General features: G+C 61.3%; 2 protein-coding genes across 10 annotated transcripts; one reads left to right on the top strand and one right to left on the bottom strand.

The window, feature by feature from the left end:
- Window positions 1-292: 292 nt before the first annotated feature.
- Window positions 293-25,367, bottom strand: GRID2IP (Grid2 interacting protein). 6 transcript variants are annotated; one of them, XM_077316827.1, is made up of 21 exons: window positions 23,130-24,484; window positions 21,480-21,634; window positions 13,379-13,633; window positions 12,361-12,446; window positions 12,110-12,179; window positions 11,842-11,933; window positions 10,785-10,968; window positions 10,248-10,423; window positions 9,355-9,452; window positions 9,121-9,238; window positions 8,290-8,609; window positions 7,579-8,007; window positions 7,180-7,267; window positions 6,257-6,334; window positions 5,590-5,786; window positions 5,177-5,332; window positions 3,916-4,002; window positions 3,549-3,678; window positions 2,899-3,017; window positions 2,364-2,528; window positions 293-1,563 (listed from the first exon to the last, which is right to left on the bottom strand). In XM_077316827.1, exons 1-21 carry the CDS (start codon window positions 23,712-23,714, stop codon window positions 1,492-1,494), a joined length of 3,660 nt encoding a protein of 1,219 aa, XP_077172942.1. In that variant the 5' UTR covers window positions 23,715-24,484; the 3' UTR covers window positions 293-1,491. The 6 variants fall into 6 exon arrangements, with proteins under 6 accessions (XP_077172942.1, XP_077172941.1, XP_077172944.1 ...); XM_077316826.1 differs by having other exon boundaries at window positions 6,257-6,346; window positions 23,130-24,483; XM_077316829.1 differs by lacking the exons at window positions 21,480-21,634; window positions 23,130-24,484 and adding an exon at window positions 18,005-18,076.
- On the top strand, window positions 9,036-27,760 carry LOC143827351 (uncharacterized). Of its 4 annotated transcripts, none has more exons than XR_013227264.1 (4): window positions 9,036-9,272; window positions 19,261-19,368; window positions 26,182-26,331; window positions 27,247-27,760. XR_013227264.1 is itself a non-coding variant. In XM_077316850.1 (4 exons), exons 1-4 carry the CDS (start codon window positions 15,665-15,667, stop codon window positions 27,331-27,333), a joined length of 465 nt encoding a protein of 154 aa, XP_077172965.1. In that variant the 5' UTR covers window positions 15,258-15,664; the 3' UTR covers window positions 27,334-27,760. The 4 variants fall into 4 exon arrangements, 1 of the variants encoding a protein (XP_077172965.1); XM_077316850.1 differs by lacking the exon at window positions 9,036-9,272 and adding an exon at window positions 15,258-15,784; XR_013227266.1 differs by lacking the exon at window positions 9,036-9,272 and adding an exon at window positions 16,466-16,621.
- Window positions 27,761-27,960: the final 200 nt, after the last annotated feature.

The raw sequence follows: 27,960 nt of genomic DNA, 5'->3' as shown, positions 1-27,960 counted from the left end.
GAATAAGCCACAATCCCCCCTCCCCAGTAGGGACCTCAGGAATGACAAAGGACAGAGTTCGAGTCCAGCAGCACCCTTGAGACACGCCGAGTTTAATTTTATTTCATCAGCTCTTGTGTGCAGGCAGGCTGCTTCAAACGGAGATGCAGACGTGTACCTGCGCTTGAAAACCTGCACCTTGAATAAACCTCTGCTGGCCGTCAGGGGCCTCCGGACGCCCTCCGCTGCTTTGGGCCGACGAGGCTGTCGGGAACGGCCCGAGGGATGCAGTCTGGCACGGAACAGGCCTTGCTTCAAGGGAGGGATGCCTTTATTGGGATGCCCACGTAGGGTCGGACGGAGACGCGGTACCGGGCGTACATATACATACACACAGCCCTCAACAGAAGTTCTGTTGTTAAAAAATAAGTCACAAGAGAATCCCGCCTGGAAACGAAGAGGAGTTCTTGCTCTCTTGCACGGCCAAAGACGCTACCCGGCCGGGTCTTCAAAACGAAAGCTCTTTTAGGACGGACCTTAGCTGGACACTCTGGTGAGGATGCACAGCAGGTGGCCCAACCTCCTCAAACAGGAGGGACCGAAGAAGAGGTCTTGAGCCACACCCCCCCCCTGAGGTTTTTGCTAGCTTCACTGGAGAGAAATGTTGCTGGACCGACCCAAGCAGGCGGGGGCAGTTAATGCACAGAGGGGGGACGCCCTCCATTCTGCCCGAGGTCGAGTGGAGCATCCCCTTCTCCCTCCCGGGAGCTGCAGGGTCTCCAGGGACCTCTAGCGGGGCTCTCCCATGCATGCAGGGCAGTCCCTGAGGCTCTAGTTGGGAGCAGGGGGCTCTGGGGAGGGGGCTCTGGGAATGCTCCCCCCACCCCAAAGGGCTTCTCCTCCAATGAGTGGTTGGGTTTATTTTGGCTGCTGACCTGGGCAAGCTTTCGGGGATTCGTTTGGGTCGAGGCACCAAAGCAAGACAGGGACCTGCTTCCCCCTCCTTCCCCCCCCCCCCCCAGAGAAGCTGACCCACAGAAACCAAACTCCGCCCAGAGTGCTTCTACCACAAGCTCATGAAATGTCTCCCTGGGGGGAAAGGAAAGGAGGCCCTGTGAAGGCTCTTAAAATGTCCGTGGGGGGTGGGGGTGGGGGGGCCTGTTTGGATGCCTCTGTGCCCTGAGGCCCGCCTTCTGAGGTGTTGAGCCCAGAAACGCCCGTCCAGAGAGCGATGGAGAAAGTTTATGGAGTGCCTACAAGCCCCGGGTCAGCGCCCCTCCTGAGCCCACCAAGCCTGCTCTTTGCTCACGTCCAGCTCAGGGTGGGGTGGGGTGGGGGGGTTGCAGAAGCCAAATTGAACAGCACCAAAACAATCACGGGCAACGGAGCCCTCCCTCCCCTGCAGTTCTGAGCTGGGTTTGTGTTTGCAACCCAGCGGCCAGGAGCAATTGCACTTGGTTGGCAAGAAAGCACCATGCCCCACGAGGACGCTGCTGCCTGTCCCTGCGCCCGTCACCAGGCGAGTGGCGGGGTCATCCTGGGGCTCCGCTGGGTCTCCCCGGCCTGCACGTCGCTGAGGGCTCGCTGCGAGGAACGGGAGAGAAGAAAAAAGGGCGAATCACCAAATGCAAGGATACCCAAAGGCACAAACTACCCGTCACTCCGCAGGAGAAACACCCTTGCTCTGAGCAGGAATCTTTCCAGAAACCCTAAACCCCTGGCACCGGAGGGCTGTGCTATTCTGGGCTCCTGCCACGGATTTCCCAAAGGAGGCCGCCTGCAGGGAGACTCGAGCTTGCCTCCCCGTCTCCTGTGCCCCTGGAGCTGCCTTCGACCCAACCGGACCGCCCGTCTGCCAAGGGCGCAGTTTCCTACTCAGGCCGGCAGTGGCCCAAGCAGAGGTCTTCCCATGGCCCCCCAGCTGGACGTTGGAACAGAGATGCCGGGCCTGCGACCTCCTGCAAGCCCAGCAGAGGCAGGCAAAGAGTGGGAACCGAACCACAGCCCCGAACGCGGAAGGACGGCCGTTCCTCGCCTTCTCCCGGGCCGCACCTTCCGAGCCGCATCGTCAGCCAAGGATTCAGACTGAAGTCCATTGCCTCTTCTGCAGGGCCGTCTTCTGGCCTCTTGCCCAGACTGACAGAACTGCAGAACTGGAAGCCACTGGCTCACGCCCGCCCCTCAGCCCACCCGTCCCAAGCCTTGGTGTGTTTGGGGCACGGCTGAGGCATCCCCAGCAGAGGCGAACTCCCTCTCAACGTGGCCAATGTCCCCCCTCTCCATCCCCACCTGATGAAGAGAAATGCACACCCAGGCTGACCTTCGCCCCCCTGGTCGGAGAAGCTCGGTCAGACGGTCGGAGAAGGACGGTCGGAGAAGCTCACCTCAAACTTGCTCATGAACTCCGCAAAGATGCCGAAGAAAGCCTCCGAGGTGGTGACCTTGGAGTCCTCCCCAAAGAAGGACAGGACCTTGCCGAACTCCTCCATCGCCCGGTGCTGGAGATCGGCCAAGGACTGCAGGACGGGATGGGCGCTATCCAGGAAGGTCTCCAGGCGGATCGCTAAGGACAGACTCAGCCTCGTAAACGTGTCGTGGGGAGAGGGGCACCGGCAGAGAGCCAGAAGTCTGCGGACTTAACGCAGCAAGCGGGACATGGCCTCGTGGCTCCCTGGTCAGAGGGAGAACAGAGGCAGGGATGGCGAACCCCCTCCGATCCCCCCTGGCCTTGAAAAGCCCACGAGGACCAAATCTCCAGTGGCCCCACCCACTTTGCACAAACCTACAGTGGGCACCACATTGGGGACCCTGTCCTACCCTACAGGGAGCAGAGCAACGTGAGGAGCTCTTCCCTGCTCCACCCCTGTCTCCGGTCGAGTGGGGCCTTTGCTTGCAAGCTGATCTTTCGGCAAAGGATACGACCATCACGTCCCCAAACCTGTCCTCTGAGCAAGTCGGCATGTTCTGGCAGGCAGCCTCGATCTCCTCCACGGTGGTGTGAAGATCGTCAAGGTCTGCCGTTAACGTTCTCTGGTTCACTACGAGGGAGAAGAAGCAGAGTCGGAAGGGGCTTCCAGGGTCATCTAGTCCAGCCCCCTTCCAAATCCACGGAGAAGTCTAACCATGCTGTCTAAGGAGAACCTCCACATTCAGAGGCAGCCAACCTCTAAATCCCAGCACCAGGAGGCGACATCAGGGGAAGGCCTCAGCCTCTCTGCCCTGTTGTTGGCCCTGCAGAGGGCCTGACTGGCCCCTGTGTTCGTTCCTCCAGCTGAGAAACTTTTCACTGAAAAGCCAAACGTGCCTGGCTCCGTTGCATTTGGGGACCTCTGCAGTGCCTGCGAAAGCAGGAGGCAGCTGTCCTGCAAGACCGATTTCCCGCATTTAGATTCAGCTGGCACGAAGAGAGCCAGCCCAGGTGCACCCTGGCCAAACACGCCCTGCCGGGGATGCCAAGGGGAAATCCCCGAAGCCCTAGGCGGAACCTGCACAGACGGGGGAGCTGTCCCCGAGCACTCCTGGGAGGAGCCAAGGGCTTCCTGCTTCCCCGTCCGCCCCCAGCGCTGTACCTTTGGCGGCGTGTGGCACTGTGGGCAGATCCTTGGCGAAGCCCAGGAGTTCTGGGAAATGTTGGCTCAGCGATTTGGCAAGGATGTGGAGGAAGGTGGACCTCCCGTCCACGGTTTTGGTCGTGTTCAGCTGCAAGGAAGCAAAGGGAGGACGGTCGGAGGGACCACAGGCCACGGGGGGAGGGGGGGAGCTGCGAATTCCCCCAGCGGTGAACTCTCCCGCTGGCTCTGGCTGCCCCAGGCTGGCCTTGGTGGACTCCTGGAGTTGACCTTTGCCGCCGTGACAAGAGCTCCTGAGCAGGGCCCTTCTGGGCTGGGGGGGGGGGGCGGCTCTGGGGAGGGTGGGGGGGGGGCTGGTCCCACTTGCCTCCGTGAGGAAGTTGATTTTGAAGCCCGTCGTTTTGTTGGTCTTCGGCTGCCCGTGGTTCAGGTAGTTGCCCATCGCCAGCACGAACTGCAAGGGGAGTCTCTCGTGATCAAAATGGCAAAATAAACACCCACCGGCAGGGGAAGGGGGGAGGGTTACCAGCTCCAGGGGGGAGATTCGGGGATGGGGGACGATGCCACAGGGCAGCCTGCCCTCCTGAGCAGCCACTGCTGATCTCTGTGGTTGGGAGACCAGTTGTAATTCCGGGAGATCCCCAGGTCCCCCCTGGAGGCTGGCATCCCTAGGGGCAGGGGTGTTTCAACACTATTACAAGGTAAAGACATCCGAATCCAGCACCCCACCCAAAGAGAAGACCCCCCTCCCCATGCACACGCTTGTCTGCTGGCTCAGCCAGGGGCCAGTGGGCATTCACAGGGTCGGGAGGGCGAGAGGCTGGCCTGGGCAGGGATGCCCACCAGGGTTGGGAGTGGCCAGCGGCAGGGGATTGGGGGAGTGACAGGACCTTGGAGCACCTGCTGGGCCGTCTGCAGAGGAGCTGGGATTTAGGAGGGCTTCCTCTTGCTAGCGATGCCCCAGACAGCCAGCCAGCCAGCCAGCCTGCTTCAGCTGGCAGAGTCCCTTGGGCAGAATCTGGCCTGCCTGTTCCCTCTAGGTCATCCCGTGGCCTGTCGTGCAGCAAACCCTTTGGGCCGGCCGGCAGCCCCGAGCACAGAGATCCGGGGTGGGAGGGAGGCGACTCCCAGAGAGGCCCTCGGGGTTAATCAGCAGCCAGGTAATGACTCCGGTCGGTTAACCAGGTGTCATTCATGGCATCATTAAGCGGCCTGAAGACTCAGTTCGAGAACGGGCCTCTCACGTCCGGGGCAAAGTGTGCAGGGCCAGGAAGCCCCTGTGGCTTCCAACAAGAACAGCAGCAGCAGCAGCAGCAGGTTCATTTTTGTCCGGCCCTCCCTCGAGGGCACGGCAGACAGTTCGCCCTGGCTCTGCGCGACAGAAGGGGGGGGCAGGATTCGTGAGGATGGGCTCAGTGCTCCAGCCTCGGCTTCCCTCCTTTTGCATTTTTATGTCTGCCGAATTGCTGGGCCATCAGAGGGAGATGGGGGTGTGTGTGTGTGGGGGGGGGGGCGCTGTGCTTGTGTGCACGGCTTTGCATCGCACAATGCGCAGGGGACAGGCGAGAGGCACCCGGCCTTGGCAGGAAGGGGCTGCCCTCTCGTGGCCAGCGCCGGCAGCTCCCGACCTCCAAGATCTTGGCCAGCTTCTTGCTGTTCTTCAGCTCCAGCGAGGCGTTGAAGATGCACTCGTAGCTGCCCGAGATCTCCTCCGTCTTCTCCTGCAGGGTGGTCTTGAAGTGCAGGCCACGAAGACGCATTTTGTACTCCGGGACCAGAAGCATCTGGAAGGCAGACGAAGGGCCAAGCGGCCGGAGAGGAGTCCGGACTGTGCGGCCGGCTCTTGGCCCCACCGGCGTTCTGCCGGCACCTTTGCGCTGGCCACGGCTTGAGCCCTGGGCTGGAGCAGCCGGGACCTTAGAGGCAAGTCCCTTCAAAGGGAGACCCCCTTCTCCTCCCCCCAATTCTTGGGGAGCAGTGCCCCCCCCCACCCCACCCGCTGCCCTGTTGGGCCGTCCGCCTGCCGGCGGGATCTGCTCACCTGCAGGACAAACTGGTCCGGCTCGCTCAGCTTGCCGGGGTCTCCTTGGTAGTTGTGGTACTGCTGCACCTCCTCGCTGTCGGGCGCATAGAGCAGCAGCTGCTTGATGTGTGAGGCCTCCAGGCGGTCGCTCACCATGCGCAGGAGGATCTGGCGCAGCTCAATGTGTGAGAGCTTGAGGTGGGCGATCAGGATGGCTGGAGAGGGAAGGGAGGGAGGGAGGGAGGGCGTGCGTCAGCAGGGGCCTCGGAGGAGCACCTGGGAGAGGATTTTGGACCACCCTGCAGGCCAGGATGTGCAGCCGGCCATGCAAATGCCCCTCGGGAGCCCGGCCAGTAATGCAGAAGGCTGCAGGCGGCTACATTTGCAACCTGCTCCCTCTGCCCAGAGATCTCCTCTCAAGGTTTCCCAGTTGGGCCACTGGCAGGGGATGGGGGTCAGGCGGCCAGATCCTGGCTGGAGAATTCCTGGAGATTTCGGGAGGGGACCTCCGTGGGGCACAAGGCCAGAGGGTCCCCCCCTCCCAAGCAGCCGTTTTCTCCCAGGGAACTGCTCTCTGTCGCCTGGAGTTGAGCTGCAATTCCAGGGGATCCCCAGGCCCCACCTGGAGGATGGCATCCCCGTCCCCCAGCCCCGGAGGCAGCAGGTCCGGGAGATGTTTGCTTACACATGTTGTAGGCCTTTTTGTGCGAGAGGATTTCAACCACGTCTTTCTTTTTAAAGGACTCTGGCAGGGGGCTCGGCTCTGGAAGAGAAACTGAAAGATTTAACCAGAGATAAGGACCGGGGTTTGGAGGGGCCCAGGAAGCAGACAGAGGGGAAAGACGCAAGATGGACTCGGTTATGGGGCGGCAGGAGGAACGCTGGCCACGGGGGACACACAGCAAGCAAGCACAGCGGCAGGCCTGGGGCGAGGAGCAGGCTGGGGAATCCGGGAACCCAGCCGCCAGGAGTGTGGCCGCCAGGGCTGGAGGGTGGTGGCCCAGCTGCAAGAAGCAAGGCAAGACGTGAGACCCTGGTGCACAAGACCCCCCTCCCCACCCTCGGATGAGGGTCCTTTGCTCTCTCCCCTGAGCCACGGAACTCCTCGGCCTCCAGCCTCTTCTTCTCCCAGCCCTGGGTTTCCTGCGCCATGCCGCGTTGGGCTTGATGACCCTTGAGGTCCCTCCTGGCTTCAGCTTTCTGTGCTTAAACAGCCGGCTGGGTTGTCAAGGAGAGCCCAAAACACCTCTGTTGCCCCTTGGCAGTGGTTGCTGCTATCAAGCCGCAGGCGAAACATGGCGACCCCACAAGGCCCAGAGGGCAGGACACAAGACCCCAGGATGGGGCATAGAGCACAGGTGGGCCGGGCACTTCCAACAGAGAGAACACACAAGCAAGCTCCCGGAGAGGACGAAGGGGAGGCCGAGGCAGACAGGAGAGTGGGCACGCCATGGCGGCATGGGCCGGGAGCTGGCAAATGTCTTCTTCTGATAAGTGGTGTCCCTTCATTCCTCCAGGCCCAGCATGCACCAGGCTGCCCCCCCCCCAGACCAGCCCGTGGGGCTCAAGATACGGTGGTGCCCCTTCCCCAGCAGCCCCGGTACTCACTGGCAGGCTTCTGCGTCCCAAAGTGCAGCTCCAGGTCCAGGTATTTGACCATGTCGCTCAGCTTGTCATAGTCAGAGTCCTCCCCGAGCTGGGAAGGAGAAGAGGAAGAGAAAGAAAGAGAAAGAGAAAGAGAAAGAGGAGAGATCAGTGACCCACCAGTCCGTGCCAAAGTGAAGGCAGCAAAGACGCCCTTTGCTCCAAATCGCCCCTTGGCCGCTCCAGCAAAGGGTGTTCTGGTGGACCAACCACTTGGGGTCAAGGTCTTTGCATCCCACACAAGGAGACGCACAGGCTCAGTGGGACCGTGAGCGAGCGAAGGCCAGAGAGCTGCCTGGCGTGGCGCTGAGCGTGTCGGCCGCGCTCTCCTCCTTGAACCGGCGACGGCCCTTCGGTTCCTACCTGGCCCCAGATGGTGCCCTCCGAGTTCTCCACTTGCTCCCAGCGCAGCCGCTTGACGCTCATGTGGTGGGATTCGCTCCTGCGGTGGACGATGCCCCGTGGCATGGGCGGAGGCGGGCAGGGGACGGGCAGGGGAGGGGGTGGCGGGGGAGGGGGCGGGGCCGGGGGCGGGGGGCCGGCCGGGGGGCCGGGGAGGGACGCCGCGGAGGGGGGGCTCTTCAGGGTCTCGGGGCTCCGGTACTCTTCCTGGGCCTCGTGGCTCTGCAGGGGCGGGGGTGGCGGGGGCGGGGGGCTGACGGGCGGGGGCGGGATGTGGTCGGACAGGGTGGAGTAGGTCAGGGAGCTGCTGGGGCTGCTGCTCTGGTACTCGCTGGCGCTGCTGAGGAGGTCGTTGCCCGCGTAGCTGCCCTGCTCGTCGTGGAAGCTCATCTGCGGCAAGGAGAAGGAGCCGGGAGAGGCGGCTGAGAGGCAGGCGGGCGAGCCGTTTCCCAGGGAGGCCCCCCGTGCCCCTGTTGGATAGCTGCCTGCCTGGCTGATCCGCCCAGCAGAGGCAGGCCCTGCTGGAGAGAGGGATGGGCAAGGAGGGCTGCCCCCTCCCCAGGCCCTGCCTCCCCTTGACCAAATCCCACAAATTTAAGGCTCGGGGCGGGGCCCCCTTCCTCCCTCGCAGCCCGGCTTCCCGCCCCGTGGGGTGCATGAGGAGGGGCCCACCTCTTCGTAGTCGTTCTCCGGCGTGAGGAAGTCGTCCACGATGGTGATGCGGTGCCCCAGCTGCTCGCTGAGGGCATCCAGGAAGCGGTCGGTGTCCCTGCTGCGGGGCGGGCGGGAGAAGGTGAAGAGCTTCCTCCTCCGGGAGAGGGGGCTGGGAGGGTAGTCGCCGTGCTGGGGGGAGGGGGCCGGGCTGCTGTCCAGGCTGACGTAGGGGTTGGATTCGGTGCTGCTGCTGGGCGAAGGGAGCCCGCCGTGCGCGTGGTAGTAGCAGGACGGGGTGGCCGTCTGCCAGGAGAGGGCCATGCTCGTCTTCCGCCCACCTGCGGAGGAGCAAGGAAGGCCACCGTGGGTCCAGAGGCCCACCACGGCTAGGGCAGGCCTACAGGAGGGAGGCGGATTTTGCACACCCTTCCTCTCTTGCCCTGGTTCTGGCGGAAAGAGTGACCAAGTGGCAGCTGGCTTTTGGGGACCCCCTGGGGGTTTCAAGGCAGATGTTCAGAGGTCGTTGGGTGCAGCCTGCCTCTTCAGAGCACCCCTGGCCTTCCTCAGGGTCTCCCACCCAAGTCCTAACCAGGATGGACCCTGCTTAGCTTGTGAGACCAGGAGTGATCGAGCTAGCCGAGGCCGTCCAGTCCGGGCTCCCTGGTCCCACCAGGAGAGGAAGCATTGGCCCTTCTTCCTTTGGTTCTTGTCACTAAAGATTATTTCCCTTTCTTCCGAACCACAGGCACCTACGGACACGGCTCTGTTTCCAAGGCTTCTGTGCAAATTCTGCGCTCCAGCTCCATCCCAGCTGGGCTTGCTCTGAAGCTGAGACCCCGCGGGGCTTACCTGCGGAGGGAGCTTGTTCGGAGACCGGAGTGGAGGCCCTGCGTGAGGTCAAGTTGCCCAGCTTCCCTCTGAAGCCGGTGGTCAGACGGGTCTCCAGTTCGGCATAGACAGCTGACATCTGCAGACAGACAGACAGAGGTGCTCCAGTGGGGGTGAGTTGCTGGCCCCCGCCCCTCCCTCCCAGCTTGCCCCCTTCCCTCCAAGGCCAGGCCTGGAGCTAGCAGAGGGGCTCACCATTTTGGGGTTGGGTGTCTCTGGAAGGGAGGTCCCATCCCCTGCTTGCCGCTCCCCGGAGCCTGCACGGACTGGCACCTCGCTGGCCTCGCCAGCACCTGCGGGGAAGAGGAAATGCAACGATGCATTGCTCGTGTCTGGAACATCATGAGGACCCCAGAAGAGCCCTGCTGGGTCAGACCAGGGAGGGTCCAGCCTCCAACTTCTGTCCCTCGAGTTCCTGATGTTTCCACTCCCCGAATATGCATTCTGCCTGCTCCTCGGCATTTAAACCTTTCAGGAATAAAGAGAAGCCTTGCACAGAGCAATCCCGGGGCTGGAGATTAAAACCTTTCATTCTAAATTTACCCGCTGCCTTGGCTGTGAAGACCCCCCCCACACACACACAAGGCCCCCCAAAACCGCACAGCTGGTGCCTCGGTTGCCACAGCAACTGCAGGCACAGCCATGGTGGCAGGCGTCTGTGCAGGGCCTTCACCGCAGGGATCCGGGTGACGCGTTAATACCCCCCTGCCACTCTCCGGCACCGATGCGTTTCCAAAAGAGGGCTGTCGGCAGATTCCCTCCCGCTCTTAGCAAGGGGGCCTTCCACTGAACTCCCAGCCCTGCCGCCAGGGTGCCCGGCCAGGTGGCTCTTGTGCGTCTCAGATCCAGGTCACCAGAGAGGGACTCTGCAGCTGGCCAGGTCTGCCTGGCATGCAGAAGGCGCCAGGTTCAATCTCCAGTGCAAAGGATCGGGCAGGAGGGGATGCAGAACATTGTACTGATGGACCAAAAGTTAAATGCTCAGGCATCTGCTGCCCGTGGGCCCCCCAACCCCCCCCCTGAAGCCCTCAGCTGGTTCGGTGATTCTCCGGGCACTGCTGGGGGCTGGGGTGACCGAGGCAGCTCACCCACGGAGGCCGGCAGCTCTCCTGCCACGGACTTGTAGCCGAGGAACCGGGCAATCTTCTGCTGGCAATGCTCTTGCTCCTCGTACGTCAGCAGCTGGTAGATGAACTGCCAGATGACCTGCTTGGAGGGGGTGTCCAGGACAGGGTAGACGTCCACAATCAGGGTGTCGATGTTCCTGGCCGAGGGCAGGAGAACAGAAGAAGAACAACAAGAAGAAGAAGAAGACTTTTCTCTACCAGCAGGAATCTCAAAGCAGCTTAAAATCATTGCCTGCCCTCCCTCTCCCCATCGCAGACTCCCTGAGAGGTGGGTGACAGGACTGGTCTGTGAGAACAGCACTATCAGGGCTGTGACTAGCCCAAGGTCATCCAGCTGGCTGCACGTGGGCGAGGAGCAGGGAATCAAATCTCCAGATTAGACGCCAGCGCTCTGGCCCACTACAGGCCCTGAGTCTGCAGAGCCATGTCCCAGCGCCGGTGCTGCAAGGCCTGTGCAGTACCAGCCGTGAGGCGGGGGGGGGGGGGGCTGCCTCTCACCTGTGCTGGAAGAAGCCCTCCAGGGCTTTGCAGACGGTGTAGCGCTCAGGGGGGGTCAGCAGGTGCTCCAGCTGCTGGTGGAAGGTCCTGCCCTGGATCTTGATGTTGGAAGGCAGGATCTCCGCCACCCACTGCAGGGAGGTGAGGGCCGAGGAGGAGCTGAGGGTGTCCGAGGACTCGCAATCTGCACGTGAAGGAGCACACAGCAAAGGGGGATCAGCTCTGCGTTGGATGACAGGAGCCGACCCCTTCCCACCACAGCGGAAAGCCAGCGTCCAAACCGCCAGCTACACCCCAGGGGCCCTGACCCCGATGGCCTGGCAGACCACCTCTGAACATCCCTAGGAAACTAAGCAGGGGTTGGAAGCCCACCCAGAGAACCACCGAGGGGCCACCCGACGTCTGCATGGTCCGAACAGCCCTTTCCCCACCAGCTGGCTTACTTTTGTGGGAGGGGAGTTTCAATTTCACAAGGAGAAAAAGCTCCAGCGTTCACGAAAACACCCACAGACAAGGAAGGAGGAAATTCCCCCAGGGCAAGATTTGGACCCCCCCCCCCATGGCCAGCGTCTCTTTACGGAGGTGAAAGAGAGGAGCAGAATCCGCCCCCCCCCCTCCGTCGCAGGCAAAAGGCCCGTTCCGGTTCACCGTGACAATCTGTCTCCATCTGAAACGTCTGGCGAGAAACGCAAGAGCAGAAGCCGGATCCCAAAACGCACAGACTGAACGTGGGCTCAGGTAGAAGCTAAAAATACGTGACGGCGGTTTTGCCCCTCGGCAGCTTGTGTGGCAGAGCCAGCCGCCCGCCTGTGCTCCCCGCGGCCCCCACGTGAAGGGGAGCAACGGCCAGCCCCCTGCTCACTGGACCCCTGGACCCCAAGGCCAGGACTCAACATTGGGAGAAGGCCTTGGCCCCTCCATGCCTCATTGTGGGCCCTGCAGAGGAACTGGCCGGCCCCTGAGTGAGACGGGAGGCTGGACTGGAGGGACCCTCCCTGGCCTACCCAGCAGGGCTCTTCTGAGGGTCTTACATTGCCTCTGTAGAGGATCTCCTCACCTGAAAAGCTGACAATGCCTTCTTCGACCACAAGGGTGGGCATTGCCCCACTGCCCTGGAGCATGGAGACCACCTTCTCATGGGAACAGTTCCTGCAGGGCAGAAGGAGGCATGGGAAGCACAGCCGCCAGGGAGCCCTTCCCACCCCCCGGGAGCCTGGTCTGCACGGCCGGAGGGCGGACAGGCTCCTCTGCTGTGGGACGCCAGGGAGGGGCACGGCGGGATCTGTGGGGCAGGGGAGGGGAACCAAGGACGTGCCTGTCCACACCTCATGTCCAGGCCGTTGAGGAACAGGATTCGGTCTCCAGCTTTCAGCAGCGCCTTGTCCGCAGGACTCCCTAGGCAGAAGTGTAGACGTTCAGGGGCACCGCTCAAGCCCACCAAGCCTCCCCCCAAAGCGGCCGTCCAGGGGCCCTGCTTTTCCTCCCTCCCTCCCTTCCGGGGCAGGAACTTTGCAAGCTCCCATTTTGGGCATGGGGGCATCGACCGCAGCATGCAAGAAGCCCCCCTTCTCCTTACCAGGCAAGATGGACTCGATCCACACAGGGGCATGGCCACGCAGCGTGAACCCAAAGCTCCGGCTGCCCTTGTAGACACGGACGGTCCTTGGGGAGACAAGGCACAGCAAATCAGAGCGGCCTAAAGGCTCTCAGGATGGGGTTTCCCGCCGACTGCCCTCCCCCTGGGGCCAGTCTGACAGGCACCCTCCACGGTCCCAAGCAAGGTCTCTCCCCTCCCCTCCTGCCTGGTCCTTCCAACTGGAGATGCTGCTGGGGATTGAACCGGGGACCTTCTGCGTGCCAAGCAGAGGCTCTACCACCGAGCCACTGGTTCTCCCCAAGCCCTACGACTGCTGGGAGCTCAAATGTGCATGGACCATTCAGACTCTATGACTCTTTGTCCTCCCGGAGGCACCTTGGCTCAGCACGGCCTCCCCTCCACACCTGACTGCAGCCAAAACCAAATCAAAAACCTCCCCACGTTTTGCCCATCCAGATCTCTATCGTTTAAGCTGCACTGATCTCATTTCTTCCCGTCCGTCCCTCTTGGCTCAGGTCGGGGATATGCATGAACTCGACACAGAAAATATCTGTCAGAGGGGAACAAACCGAGAATTCAAAAAAGGAGACTTGAAGTATGCCAGGGGATTAGGTGTGAGGCGCTGTGCAGAGGCTTTTTTGCATTTTATTCTCCAAGCAGCTGAAATTTCTGCTTGTCATGCCAAGATGCTAATGGGAAACGTGGAGGGTGATTTCTCCCCATCACTTTGCTCTGGTTATTCTTCCACTTTCCTGCTTCATTTCAAAGTTTCTTTTAGAAACCCATAACACGAACATGAGTGCCGTGCAGTGATCAGAGAGCTTGGATTACAAACGGCAAGACCTGAGTTCAAATCCTCCCCAGGCACCCTCTCTCACCCTCCCCCCACCTCTCAGGGATGTTGTGGTGATAAAACGAGGAAGGGGACACAAGGCACATGCATGGCAGAAGAGCACGCAAGGGCCGGATGAGAAGGCGCGACCAACGGAGAGCTTACCTGCGGGCCGCCCCGGTCCCCACATTGCTGGCGATCAGGGAAGTGGTCTTCCTCAAGCCCTTGCCGTTCTCCTCGTGGCTCCGAGGCACCGAGCTGGCCCGGGTGGAGACCAGCAGCCTCTCGTGGTGGTCCTCGCTGCGGCTACGCCTCAGCCGGTTGACGTGCTGCTCGCTCTTGGAGCGGCACAGCTTGCTGATCAGACTCTGCGACACGACCTCGTCGAAGCGCTGACGGTGCTTCCGCGGAACGAAGATCCTGGGGAACATGGCCGGGGTGGGGGGGTGGGGGGGGCTGGGTCAAGGCAAGGCAGCCCCTCGGACAGCCCTCGGCTAGCTCCGGCCTGAAGACGCTCAGCGGCCAGTGGAGAAGGTGCCGAAGATGGATCTGGGCCCCCGAGACGGCATTTCCCCCTCCACTAAGGTCTCAGGCCTTCGCCAGCCCAGAGGAGAGGAGAGGAGAGGAGAGGCAGGTCCTGCGACCGGCGCAATCTGAACCGCAGTCTGGTGCCTTTTGCTTTTTGGAAACGTCCCCCCTTTGCCTGGCCCCTGTGTAGGAAGCGCAGATTGTGCGTGCGCCTCTATGACACGGCTGCTTGCAAGGCTGCCGTGAAACGGGGAGTATTTTTAAAGCCGAACACCCAGATGGTGTTTTCTCTCTGCTCCAAGCTGACAGCAAAATCACAGTGAGATCACCAGCTCCCCCCCCCCCGGCTTCTTCCTGCACTTGGCGTACAGGTGTGCCACTGCCCACGCCCGCCCCCTACCCACACACGCAGGGGCAGCTGGGGACACTCCGGGCGTTGCCATGCTCCCCGGACGACTAAGGGGACGGAGCAGAGCAGCCTCATCCCGGAATCTGGCCTTCGGGGTGGAGCTGGACCTTGGAAGCCCCAGCTGCAGCGGTCACAAGGCCGGAAGGCACCGACTCCCAAAGGAGCAAGCATGTTCCCACTGACCCGGACGGGGGGGAGACCTGCCTCTGTCTTTCGTGAAACCACGTGGAAATCACCCAGGACTCCTCCCACCCGAAAGAACAGGCCTGCAGCCCCCGGTCGCCAGTCCAGCGTCTGGAGGGGTGCACAGAGATGCCAAGCTCAGAGACACACGAAGCTCCCTCCGACTGAATCAGACTCTTGGCCCTTCAGAACTGTCTACTCAGCCTCAGGCTCTCTGGGCCAGGGTCCTGGGCGGGGGTCTTTGCCATCCCCTCCTGTCTGATCCCTTTTCACTGGAGATGCCGGGGGGGGGGGGCCTGCCGAGCAGATGCCTCCGCCCCACCCACCCTCTCTCCCAGAGGGAGGAGCAATGATTTGTGTTTACAAACCGGACAGGAAGCTAAACCTCCACCTACATTCGGTTCGGCACAATTCCGACGGCCGCTTCTAGCAGGCTGTTATTAGCCCACAGACCGTGGGAACAAACCGTGTCGGAGTGTCCTGCAACCGGAAGGGCCCCCTTGGGACAGTTTCCCAGAGCACCGGGCGGCTGAAATACAGGCCTGCGTTACCAAAAACGGCAGAACGACCATTTCATGCTGCAGGCGCTCAGCAATGGAGAAACAATTCTGTTTCCAGCTGTGGCTCGCCAGATGTGTCTGCCCAACGCCGAGCAAGCCCCGCAGGCAGCGGGTGTCTTTCACATCTGCCCCAGGAGGGGCTGCGGCACTCAGAACCTCGGGCTGCATCCAGTGGGCCCCTCCGAAGGTGTCGCCGGATCGTCCTCCTTGACTCCCCTCTGGGATCAGCTCCGGACTTTGCCAGCCAGATGACTCCACTGGAGTCGCAGCAGGCCCATGTTTGCTTGCGTCCCGCATGGCACAGCCTGCTCCTCCCCCCCCTCCCTCCCTCCCTCCCCCCCTCTCTCCGTCTCTTGGAGCAGATTATTCCACCAGCCTGTTTCCCATTTGTGCTTCTCATCATCTCTCTCAGCCTCCTGCTCTGGCCTTGCTGACACAGGCCGGGCCTCGTGGCTGCAATCACGCTCCTCCTGCAGCCAGAAAAGCCCCCACAAACCTGCCTCAGATCCCCCGCCCAGCAATGTGGGGCCGGCACCTGCTAGGGGTCCCTTGGCAACCCCCCCGAAGGCTCTCTCTTGCCCTGGTGCTGCCCTGCTCTGTTCCTTCCTCACTTCCCCCCCTCGTCTTTGAATGATTGCAAGGAGGAAGTGTCCTTTTCAGGTCAGGAGGGCAAGGATCCCCCCCCTCCCCATTTAAGGACAACAAGGATTAATTTGCGTCTGAAAGGCGCCTGTGACAAAGGAGAGAGCTCTCAAGAGTCCCAGCAGCTGGATGGAGAGGGTGCCCGGAGGGCCCACAGCAGCCGGGCAAAGGCAGGAGGCCCCAGAGGAGGATGGGGGGCTGCAGAGTGCCCTTCTGGAAACCCAAGAAGGTGCCACCTTCCCCGCTCAGGTAATCTGAGATGTGCTGATCAGGTGGCTTTTGTCCTCCTCGTCCTCCTTCTTCCAAAGGATGGTCCCTGGCCCAGACTCAGCCCCTGGGAGACCAAAGGACGCCTCAGGGAAGAGGCAAGCAGAACTGGCAGGCCAGGAGGAGCTTCCCTCCTCACCCAGGCCAAGAAGCCAGGGCCACAGCTGGAATTCGCACCCGGGACTTGGGTGGTTTGGTGTGCAGGGGACCCCTCCCCTTCCAGAACTTCCTGCCCGATGCGACCCCGAGCCCCTTCCCAGCTCCTGCAGGCACCTCCGGCATGGCATGATGCGAGATTTCTGGCAGCAATCCTGAGAGGGGAGCTGGCGGGGACTTGCGCACCAGACCAATGTGCAGAGGTCAGGAAGAGACCCCCCCCCTCTGGACTTTGCCTGCCTCACCTTGTTCTTTTCCGACCGGAACCCGAGCGGGACACCAGTTCCCAGCCCCGACGGAAGGACTCCTGTCTGTCATCAGCCCACGGGGACCGGCAGGCAAGAAGACTGCCACCGCCACCCCCCCCACCCCCCAGACGCCTTGGTGTCCCCGTCCCCTCCCACACGGCCCGTTTTTATCTGCCTTGCAGCCATTTCAAGGCACAGAACATAAATAAATTCCGAACCGACTTAAGCAGACAGACAGTTGGCACCAGCCCCTCGGCCACCCCCGGAGCGCTGCCAGTGGCATTGTGACGTGGCTTTGGTGGCTCTCTGGCCTCCTTCTCGTGGCAAGGCAGCTCCAGGGCCCCGTGGCCCAGGCCCACGGCAGCTGGATGGCATTCCAGAGCAGCCCCAAGGGAACGAATGGACCAGGCAGATCGTGAGCAAGGGAGGGGTCAGCCTGCCTTTGGCTCTTCAGGATAGGGGTCAGGAAGGAATGTCCCTCCAGGCCAGGAGGCTCGGAGTGGGAGTCACAGGGGGGGGGGAGTGTGTGGGGTGGAAGCAGCCGTGAATTCTCTGCATTGTGCACAGGGGGTTGGGCTAGAGGACCCCCAGGGGTCCCTTCCGCTTTTGTGCTTTGCTGCTCCTTGCTTGCCGCATGGAAGCTTTAACAGCATTTGCTGTTTTCTAAAGCGGCTTTTCCGGCCCGGCTCTCCCTTCCTCTCTTCTTTGTGTGGCCAGAGAAAGGGAGAACCTGTGTCCAGAGAAGCCCTTTGGCCTCCGCTGCCCTGGCTCTGGCCTCATCGCAGCACCCCTTCCCCCTCACGGGGCCTGGGTGGGGAACCCCCAAAGGGGCGCGGGCTCAGCCAGCCCCCTTCCAGCAGTCTCCCAAGCGCCTCTCTGGGGACACAGGCACCCGAACCGGCGAGGAAAAGAATTGCGTTCCAGCTATTACGAAAACCAACTGCATGGCAAAGGCGCCTGCAAGAAGAACTCCCTGGCGGGAAGAGATTTAATCTCCGCTGCAGAACGAAGGAAGGAAAGCATCCAATCCTCCCCCCCCCTCCACCCAAAGGGGGACCATGCTGCTGCCGGATTCTGTTTACTAGCCAGCTCTACTAGCTGAAGAAGCAAGCGGAGGAGGAGCAGCCAAAGAAGAAGGGGAATCGGCACATGGCCCCTGACCCCCAGACTGACCTCTCCCAACCAACGGGGCACCTAAACACGCCATGTGCAAGACAGGGTCTCCGGAGAGGACCATGGATGCTCACTGCCCCCCGGACAACCGGATCTTTGCGTGGCATTTGGATCTCTCCCCCTCCACCTGGCTGCAGAAGGGGCCGGGGCCAGGAAGGTGAAGGGCGAGGGGGTGGCCGGCAGCACAGCCCCTCCGGAGAGGGGTCCCGGTCAGTCTCCCTCGGGACGGATGAGGAGCCCAGCGCCTGGGGGTCCGGCCACAAGCCTCAAACTCCGCCGGCCTTCAAGACACCGCCGCTGGGCTCAAACTTCGCTCTGCCGCTTGGGCGGCGTGTGGAGGGCTCCATCGGGGCAGGGAAAAGGGCCAGCCACGAAACGCCGGCAAAGTCTCCCCCTCCTCCCGGGAAGAGGGTTTCCCACCCGGGACGACCCCCTGGCTGGGGGGGACTGTTTGGAAAAGCGATGGGAGATTTGTGCCTGGGGGGGGGGGGGCTCAAAGGCCGGTCTGTGCCCTCCGCATGCCCAGCAGGGGGGCTGCCCAAGGCAAAGAGCGCGGCACGCCGTCCCATGCCAACCCCCGCCCGGGAGCCTGGGCTCCCCTCCCGCCGCGGCCCGGCGCCCTTACCCGAGGCAGCTCATCTTCCTGCGGCGCCTCCCGCACGTGCTCCGCCTGGCCCCGCCGCTGCTGGCCCGGACTGCGAGCCGCCCGGGGAGGAGCCAGCCCGGCCGGAGGGAGGGGAGGAGGGAGGGGAGGCAGGGAGGGGGGGAGGGAGGGGGGGAGGCTTCACCACTGCCGCCACCGCCACACGCACGCTGGAGGGGGGGGGGAGAGAGGAGGAGGAGGAGGAGGAGGAGGAGGAGGAAGAAGCAGCGCTCCCACTGGCCTACCGCGCGGGGTGGTTGTGCGGGGGACGCCCAGCGCGCCGAAGGGAGCCCACGCCAAAGGCTCCCCAGCCAGAGCCACTTGCCGGGCCCCCTACAGACGCCCCCCTCCAGCCCCATCCCTCCCTTTGGGGCAAGCAAGGCAGCCCCTCCTTAGACAACATCCAGGATTATGGTTTGAAGGTGGCTGCAAGGCTGGGAGGGCAGGGGGGGCGGTCAGGTGTTTTGGTCCCTGGAGCAGAAAGTCTGTGGGGAGGGTGGGGGGGGGGTCTGCCAGCCTGACCTTGAAGGACTCACGGCCTGATTCCCTCGAGGGCCACTTTGGGTGTCCAGGCCGGGCAAATGAGCGTTCGGTGGCTCATCTCTTGGGGGGCCTTTCTTTAAAATAGTAGAAAGCAGCCGTGTTATTGGGCCGCTAGGTCTGTCTAAAAGTGCACGTGGAGCATAGGACTGTGTGTGGCCTGCCTCTTTCCCACCCTCTTTCCCACCCTGGAGTACAGAAGCAACTTCAGAGGAGTGAAATGGCCCCGCCCTGACGTCTCCAAAAGATCAATGCCCCTTGCCTTATTCTGCCTGTTATTTACCACATTTGGGAATGGCTCTTTGATGTCACTAACTGAGTCATCATTTCCTCCCTGTGCTCCAGGAACTGTTTCCCTCTCACTCAGGGATCCAGAAACCACCTGGGGGGTGGGGTGGGGGGAGAGTGGTCAGACCTTTTAAACCCGGGTCTAAACAGGGTGTCCAGACATTTTCTGTTGCTCCAGACCATATATCTGTGAGCTTCTATGATTGGAAAGAAAAAATGAAGAAGATAAAAAAAGAGAGTTTCTCTGTCTTAAAAAACAGAATCACATATTTGCCATCATTTCCCCTAGTTTGTCCGTGACGGGGCAAAGGGCCCCCGGGAACAGCCCCCCCCCCCGGGTCTTGCACAGCTCCCAGAGAGCCTCCTCGTAAGAAAGCCTCCTTGTGGGCTGAACTCTGTTCTCCCCCCAGCGCTGTGGCCGCCTGACGAAACCAGGTCACCTTGCCTTGTGGAAGGATCCCCTCAAGCTTCAATCAATGAAGGTGACTTTCAACAAAAGAAGCAGGCATGTTTTTGAGGTACGTCACTGTCTTTTTTTAAGATGTGCTTTTTGTGTTGCCCTCCCCTCCCCAAGGTGCCCTGGGTTCTGCCACAGGCTATGGAGCTCCGATCAGGAAATGTGTCGGATCCGTGGGGTGCCAGTGCTCAGAGCTCAGCACGGTTGGCCTCGTGGGCCAGAGACAGCCGTCTCTCGACTCTGCGGATGCTGGCAGGCTGGCAAATGAAAAACCCTCTTTGCCTAGAATGGAGCAAGGTCAGAGGGCAGGACGCAAAACTGAAGTATTCATGGGGGCTTTTTCTACGCAGTGTACAAAATAATTCACCAGGTTACTTGGACACACAGAGACAGAGCTGGAAGGGATCCCCAAGGGCCATCTAGTCCATCTCCCTGGCAAAATGCAGAAAACTCACAGCTGCCTCCCCCCCCCCCCCCACACACACACACACTCCCCCAGTGACTCTTGCTCTCTAGGCCCAGAAGATCCCTGGGCTGGTCTGGCCTTGAGGATGTCCTTCCTGACCCCAAAGCCACCCCAGCCATATAAGAAAGGGCCCCAAGAGCTCATCCCTTCCTGCCCTCCTCATCACAACCTGCCAAAATCCCCAGAATCGGCATCACTTATGCTGCCATGCCCTCGGTGACTTCGGCTTCACTTCTGGCTTTCGGATTCCTGGCTGGCTCTACCGCCCTAATTCCTCCTGCAGTATTTCCGGGATTACCTATTTTGCCAAGGGCCGGACTCGCTCTGTCTCTTCTGCAGTCCCAGCAGGAAGGGTGGGGGGGAGAGACGCTACCACGATGACCATGAGGAGGTCCAGGAGGGGCCGGAGCAACCAGGCCTCTCCAAGAGCAGGCGGACAGACCAGGCAGCCCAGGGAGCTGTCCAGCAGACCTGAGGAGCTGTCCAAATGCTGACTCCAGAGAGCACTTCCCTTGAGCAGCCCAGAAACCAAGGGGGCCAAGAATGTGCCTCTCCTCTCCTCTCGGGGGGGGGGGCCCGGCCAGGAGGTGTTCTGCTTGGCCAGGTGGACGCTGCATTTCTCAAGGTCCCTTGTGCCCAGGGCAGAACAGCGTCTGTCCTTGGGGCTATGGGGCAGGCCTTGGGGTCTGACTCTCGCACGCCACATTGGATGGCGAGGGGGTCAGGTCAGCTTGGCTCGGAAGGTGACTTGCACCCCCCTCCCCAATCTGGAAATGTGCTTTCTTTGGCCTTTGCAAGACACAAAGGTGGGGGGGGGGTCTGCTGCTTTTAGAACCAGCCAGGAGCCAGGCGAGGCAAGCAGAGTCTCCAAGGGTCCCTTGGAGTCGGGGTAGGAGAGGCTTCAGAGAGCGCCCAGCAGCCCCGGATGGTGAAGCCGAACTTCCAGGACTGCCAGTCTCTCGATTCAGCTCCCATGGAGCCGGGGAGAGCCCCTGGAGGGTCCCTGGGTCACCACTGGCCACAGATAAGGAACAGGCTCTCGGACGGCCGCCTGGCCCTCTGGGAGGTTGTTATGGAAACGGCAATCTCTCCGCCATGGCCCAGATTAGGAGCAGAAATTGGGAAAGCAGAGCCAGATGGAGGCCGGATTGCCTAATGACCGCGGTCCCGGGGGGGCCATAATCCCCTTCAAGAGCCTCACGTGCCGACAGGCCCTGCCGCAGAGCAGTCCCCTCCCCCCTGGATCCAGAGGGGGGTCCTCGTGTGCTGAAGCCACGCTGGCCAGCCAAGGTCAGTTCAGGGGGACAGCCTGTCTTTTTATTTGGGGGGGGGAGCATTCAGGCCCTGATGCCTCCCCTGGGCAAGGCTGCGCTGGTTCGTTTCCAGCTCTTTTCCCTCAACGAGGCTGCACTCAAGGGTGTGTCCGCCTCCCCACTGCCCCTCACAGTTTGCTTTCCTTGCCTGGCCTGCTTTATTGCTCTAGGGTGTCTCCCTGCCTTCTTGCTGCTCTTCCTCTCCTCCCCCAGTCCCCCCCCCTGGCCGAGCGATTAGTGCCCGAGAGGGTTTATGGCCATCTGTGTGCCTGTTTACCCATTCCCCCACCCACCCCGCCTTGGACCAGTGCCAGTGTGGGAGGGAGGGAGGGGAGGCGGGAGGGTGAGCTTTGGGTGGCAGCAAGGCGGCTGCGTAGGGGGGCTGCCAAATACCGGATGTTGTCCAGGAGGAGGTGCTGGGACTCCTGCGTGAGGACCATGGCCAGGGCGTAGGCCAGGTAGTCCACCTTCCGCTCGGCCGCGTAGTGCTTGAGGATGGTGAACATCTTCTCCTTGACTTCCGGCTGGTCCCCGAGGATCTCGTGCACCTGCAGGGGAGAGAGCAGGCGGGGGAGTGGAGGAGCCGCCGGGGGACGCTCTGCGGGCACCAGGAAGGCCCTCTAGCCGCCTGCAGCCCTGAGTGTGCACAGCTGGGGAGTGTCACAGACCTGTCCTGTTTTCCGCCCAAATCTCAGCCCACCTGCAGTGCCAGGTGTGCAAAAGAGAAGACGGAAAAGAGCTGTTGTTTTTATATACTCCTCCCCGGAGGAGTCTCAAGGCGGCTTGCAAACCCCTTTCCCTCCCTCTCCCCACAACAGACACCCTGTACAGTAGGGGGCACTGAGAGAGCTCTGAGAGAGCTGCTCTGTGAGAACCGCTCTCACAGAACTGGTACCAGCCCCAGGCCACCCAGCTGGCTGCATGTGGAGGAGCAGGGAATCAAACCCGGCTGGCCAGGTTAGAAGCTGCCGCTCTTAACCCTGGGCTCGAATGCCGACCTGTTTCTCCAGGCTGAGATGGCGACCCACCTCAATGTGAATGGTTATCAGCTTGACTACAGCATTTGGCTAAAAGGACGTGCGTCTCCATTTCTTGGGCTCTTAAAAACCTCCCCTCCCCGGCCCTCTTGTGGTCTCCAAGGCCCCCTGAAACTATTTGACCCCCCCCAGCCCCCTCTTGCTCGTGTCCAGGGCCGCATCCAGGAGGAGGAGTGGGAAAGGGAAGTGCGCATGCCAAAGAGCTCCACAATTTTGAGTTGCCCCCCTCCCTGGTTGTCCGCCCCACTTTGGAGCTCCCCAAAGCCAAATCTCACAGGCACCGACAACCTAGATCCCGCAGCCAACCGCAAGGTCTGGGCGTCCGTCACATGATCCCGACTGTCATTCTCTGGAGGCATCAGACATTTGAAGGTGACTTGATCTGGAGCAGCGCATGGCCGGCCTCTCCTGCCGCTGCCTCACGTGGCCAGAGGAGAAGGGAGCCCACGGCTTGGATGCAGCGGCAGGAAGAGAGAGCGAGAGGGGGGGGGAGGCTTCCACGGGGCCCCTCCCCGGCTCACCCCTTTCCTCCCCAGACACAGGCTGCAGAAGCTGCAGGGGTCCTCTCGGATGCCTAGGTCAGGAGGAAAGGGAGAAAGAGGCTCCCCCACCCTTTCCCTAATCCTTTTGCGGTAAAAATCCAGCTATGGAGGACACGGGGAAGCGGGCAGGAAGAGGAGCCAGCCGCAGGAGGCCACAGCCACGCAGGAGGCCACGGCCTTTCAGGACACGCACAGAGAGGGCAGTGAGGGAGTTAGGGACCAGCCTCTGGGTCACAGACCGGCCATGGGGAGGATTTGGGATCAATAAGTAACCTTTTAGAGAGTAGAAACTGCAGGGCAATTTCTCAAACATTATCCTATCGTCTACAGTCATGTCAAGGATAAATGTTTAACCAATTTTAAAAAGAGACGACAAATTAATTCACCCCCACCCATTTGGGGAGCCTTTCGAGGGCTTCACAAAACCCTGGCCCAGAGTCAGAGCGTGTGCAGCGGAGACCCACCTTCTTGCTGAACTCCTGGGCCTTCTGCCTCCGCTCCTGGTGGATGGCGTCTGCGCTCTGGACGAACTCCCGGACGCTGCTGCTGGCCCACCTCTGGGTCCTCCCCAGCCGCAGCAGCCCCAGGCGGAGGCCGTGCCCCTGGCAGGACTGGATCGTGGCCGCAGCCTCTTCGTAGCGCTTCACGGGGGCCCCGTTGACCTCCATGACGTAGTCCCCCGCTCGGATCCCGCACTCGGAGGCCGGGGAGGCGGGAGCCACGCTCTCCACCTGCAGGGGGCACCCTCCCTCGCACGCCAGGGTGAAGCCGAAGCGCCCCTCCGGGCCGGGCGGGAGGTCCAGCCGCTGGATGCGCGAGACCACCCCGATGCTGGGGGGCACGGCTTGGCACTGCCTGGCCATGGCGACGAGGGCCTCGCAGTTCATGGCGGAGACGGGCTGGCCTTCCACCTCCAGGATCTGGTCTCCCGGCTGCAGGCCGGCCACCTGGGCGCTGCTGCCCTCGTCCACCGCCAAGATGTAGCAAGGCCCGTGCCCGCCGATCCGGAAGCCAAACTCCTCAGGCCAGCCGCCATTGGTCGCGGGCATGGTGGGCACGGGGAGGCGCAGGCATGGAAGGGGAGCGCGCGGCTGCAGAGGCCCCCCGAGAAATCCCTCCTGCCCAGAGGAAGAAGGACTGCAAAGAAAGAGGGTGGCCTTCAGGGCCGTCCTCCACTCCTGCTGTGCTCCGGGGCAGAGAGCTCCTCCCGGCTGCCTCCCTCACCTGCCACTGAGAGCCCAGCAGCCCCCGTCCGGAGATAAGCTCCTCGCACAAGGATCCCTTCTGCCCAGGGGGCTCTGGAACTGCCCTGCGGAGGGAGAAAGGGGGCTTAGCGTTTCTTAAGCGGCAGCTCCGAGGCTTCCGTTGCTGCCTGCCTGCCTGTCTGTCTTGGGGGATATCGGTGGGGGGCCACAGAGCCACATGCCGCAGCCTTATCTGGCAAAGGAACATTTTGGAGAGGGATCTAAAGAAAGTGTGCGTTCCCACTGCAATCCACCTGCTGCCCTGGCAGCGAACGTCTGCTTGTCCCGAAGAGCAAAGGACTGACAGAGAGCAGCTTGGCGGGAGGGCTCTGGGCTCCTGTGTCCCTCACTCAGCCCCAGCCGAGGCACAACCCAGAGGAGCCGCTGGCCCCTAGAGACCAAGGGAGGTCTTGCTCAGAGAGGTCTGGCTCCTCGGGCAGGGAGAGGGGCCCTGGGCCCAGGCATGCACGCAATGGCAGGGTCCCCCTTTCCTCCTCTCCTCGCTCTCTCGGCCTGCTGAACTGGGGCGCAGAATCCCACAGACAGATGGGCCAGCTCAGGACGGGCCCTGCTCAAGCCTGCTCTGAGTCCGAGATCCAGAGGCCTCTAAGAGGAATTAGAACCCGTCAGGAGCTAAACTGGATTACAGGCCGGTCAGGGAGCTGCGTGGGCAAATTAGAACTGACGCGGGCACTGGCCAGTTAGCCAACTCCTGGCTGGGGTTTGGGGACAGACCCACACAGCTCCCCCCCCCCGACCTCTACAGTCTGCAGGGGAGCGGTCAGTCTGGGGTAACTCGAGGTCACCAACCCTGGGCGCGGGAGGGGGCCGACAGTTCACCCCGACACCCCCGTTGGTGTCCCCTCCAAGCTGGATGCAGAAAGGGGCGGCTAGTTCCTGCCAGCCCTCTGTCCCAAGTGTCAGGTGCCAGCTGCTCGCCTCAAGGACCTGTCTGCCACTCTGCTGGGCTTGTGGACAAAAGTGGCCTGAGGCGATGGTCCTCATGAACCTTTTGCCCCTCATTGTCTCTGGCTCCCGTTGTCAGAAGCCTTCCTTTCCCCCCTGCCCCGGGATGCAGACTGCAACCAGAAGTTCCCTTCCTCCCCCAAGCCTGCTTCAGCCAGAAGGGTCTGCTGGGACCCCCCGAATGTCCTCTGGTGCCAGAAATCTTGCTGGTCTTGGAGGTGCGGCCAGACTCTGGCCCTTTCCTGCCGCCGCCCACAAGGCGTCACAAACGGCCCTGTGGAGCCAGCGTGGTCCTTTCTGCTTTTAAGCCGTGCTTTTCGAGGGAAGCTTACCTCTCTGGCGCCAGGCCCCAGACGCCCCCGCAGCAGCTTGGAAGGCGGACGGTTTCCCAGCTAAGCCATCCTGGCGGCTTCTGCGCTGCGGGATCAGTTTCAGACCCGGAGTTTCTATGGCAAACTCTACCCAGGTGCCGTAACCTGAGAGGGCCTTACCAGGGAGAGGAATGCAGGGCACAAGGGGTGGGGGACAAGCGGCTATTCAGTGCTCCGGAGGGAGGCAGGCAGGCAAGCAGAGGGCTGCCCTTACAGGTTCCACAGGGCTCCGGGAGGATGTGCGGAGGGTGGGGGAAACCAGGAAGGCCGGCCCGTGCAAAGATAGGGAGGCGCTCCCATGTCAGGTAGACGTCTCTGTGTGACTAGCTTTGCAAGAGAGCACACCCATCAGAGCCTAAGTCTCTTGCCCCACGTTTGTGTGCTTCCTTCAAAGAAAGCTTCAAGAACAGGAGCTTGACTCAACATGCTTCGCCCTCAGAAGGATGTCCCAGAAGGTCTGCCATAGAGCGTGCCCTCGAGGCCCACTTGACTGTCCCGTGCAGGCTTCTGAGAGCCCGAGGCCCCCATGCCAGACCGAAGGTGGGAAGGGTGTGACGAAGCAGGCTCCTAACCGCTCGACTCCAGCAGAGCAGACAGGCAGTGCTTGGGGACAGAAAGAGGAGAAAGCAGTCTCTCCACCTTCCCCTCTCACCCTAGTTGGGGACTGGGAGGGGTGTCAGTATTTTGGGTGCCCTCCCAGCAGCAGGAGGCCTGGTCATTGAGGCTGCAGGGAAGATCACCACGCAGGGCAGCTGCTTGAGGCCTGGGGGCGTCCCTCCCTGCTCGGTCTGTGATGAAAATTAAGCAAGGGAGGACTGAATATTTTAGCACCTGCCTTGAACTGCGTTGCTAAAAATAAGGTGAAATGGGAAGTGCTAACACCCTGCATACTCATTAATACTTGTTAGCTAATCTGGTCCAATCACTCTTCCCAGGGCTTGGTGTTTGTCACCTCTGAAGGCCATTCGACTTTCTGCCTCACCCACCCGTGGGACTGCAAGAGGAGAGGAGGGGGTCCGCTTGAGTCAGCACCTGCGCTCCCCATGGGGGGAGGGATCCAAGCAGGATGGAAAGAGAGAACACAGGTCAGGGGGACTTTGGGAAGCTTTGTTTTGTAGCAGAGGCAGGCTGATGGTTTTGGGAAATCCAGTGACTGGGGAAGGAGTGGAGGCAAACTCTGGAGATCGGGTCCAAATGTTGGAGTTTGTAGTTGTGGATTTCCTGCATTCGGCAGGGGGCCGGACTAGTTGACCCTGGGGTCCTTTCCAGCTCTATGATTCTAGGATTCGATAAGATCTCATATGGAATCGGAAGGGGGGATGTACTTCAAACCAGGAGTCTGCGATGAAACAGGCACAGTGGAGGACATTTACATGGGATACGGGTTCCCAGTTTCTGTTGTTTTGTAGTATAGAGACAGCTGAAGTCAGACAGGCCCCCAAATAAGTTGAAAAGTGTGTGTGTGGGGGGGGGGAGGACTGACAAGCTTCTGAGGAGAGTGGTCTCCTTTCACTTTGGCCTCATCTTGACCTCGTTGGGTTTTCCATTAGGCCCCCTAAAAGGAAATCAAATATTTGCTGCTGGCATTAAGTGATTTGCAGGGGGCTGCAGAGCCCAGGAACTAAATCCAGCCCCCAACGTGAGGTCAGGGCTTACTGGGAGAGACCCCGGCCAAGCAATGATCCATGTCCTCGGGGAGCCGGGGAGCCCTGCAGGCCTAAATCCCCCCTTCTGGAGCACAGCCATATGGAGGCAGGGGCTGTCCAGCTGGGGCTGGCTATCCCTTGGGCACTGGCACACGGCTTCATGCCACGCCCGAGGAGGTCATGCAGCCCACCTAGGGGTGCGCACCTCCAGGGGTAACAAGTGAAATTGGATGGGGATTTAACATTTTTTAAAAATGAGGCAGAAATATATGTGGCAGGAATATTTAGTAAACCTTTCCAAATGAAGCCTTTCTTTCCAAAATAATGAGCTTGTACAAATTGGTTTTCTTTCAGAGTCACACTGCTAACCATCGGCTTTACTTTCGGAGTCCGGTTATTTGCAATGAGTCCCCGGAGTCAGGCTCCCAAAACAGTTGTTGAAAAACGAAAAACAGAAACAAGCAGCCAGTCTAGGGACGTCGTCCCCCTCCTCCTCCGGCATGGTCAATTTCTACCCGGAATACAGTCCTCTCCCAGTCTTGTTTGCATTTTGCAGCATCCGCACTTCCTTAGAGGGGTCATTTCATGGGCCTGGCAACGTGAACCTGCCCCCCTCTTGCCCAAGGGACAGTGGCAGCGATCCAGCGAGTGACTTCAGTGGGCACCCCGGATCCCTCGCAAGCCAACCCCTCCCTCCCTCCCTCCCTGCAGAGCTTGGCCCGCCTGAGTGTGAAAATGCACCATTTCTCATGGCGTAGCCGCGACCATGAGAAGGCCTTGCTTGTTGCAAGAGATGACCCCAGGCATGGGGGGGGGGGGGTGTCTGGGGCCGGTGGCTTTTTGCACTAAGGGCTCTTTTGTTGCCTTGGCCAGGAGGGCAAAGGGTGGCGCCCTTTAGGGTCAGCGAAGTCTCATCCCGGGGAGCAGCTTCGGCCGGCCCTGGGCAGCGGCTGGCATGCTGGCTGGAGCAGGTTTGGGCTGGTGTGTTTTATTCAGGTTTTATTATTATTCTGAGGATGAACGGCGGACGGCTGCAGGCGAAGCAACAGAGCTGCTTTCCTGCCCTTC

Source organism: Paroedura picta, chromosome 17, assembly GCF_049243985.1.
Source record: "Paroedura picta isolate Pp20150507F chromosome 17, Ppicta_v3.0, whole genome shotgun sequence".
Classification (NCBI taxonomy): Eukaryota; Metazoa; Chordata; class Lepidosauria; order Squamata; family Gekkonidae; genus Paroedura; species Paroedura picta.
The sequence above is the reverse complement of the archived record's forward strand: the minus strand, read 5'-3'. Positions and strand labels throughout refer to the sequence as shown.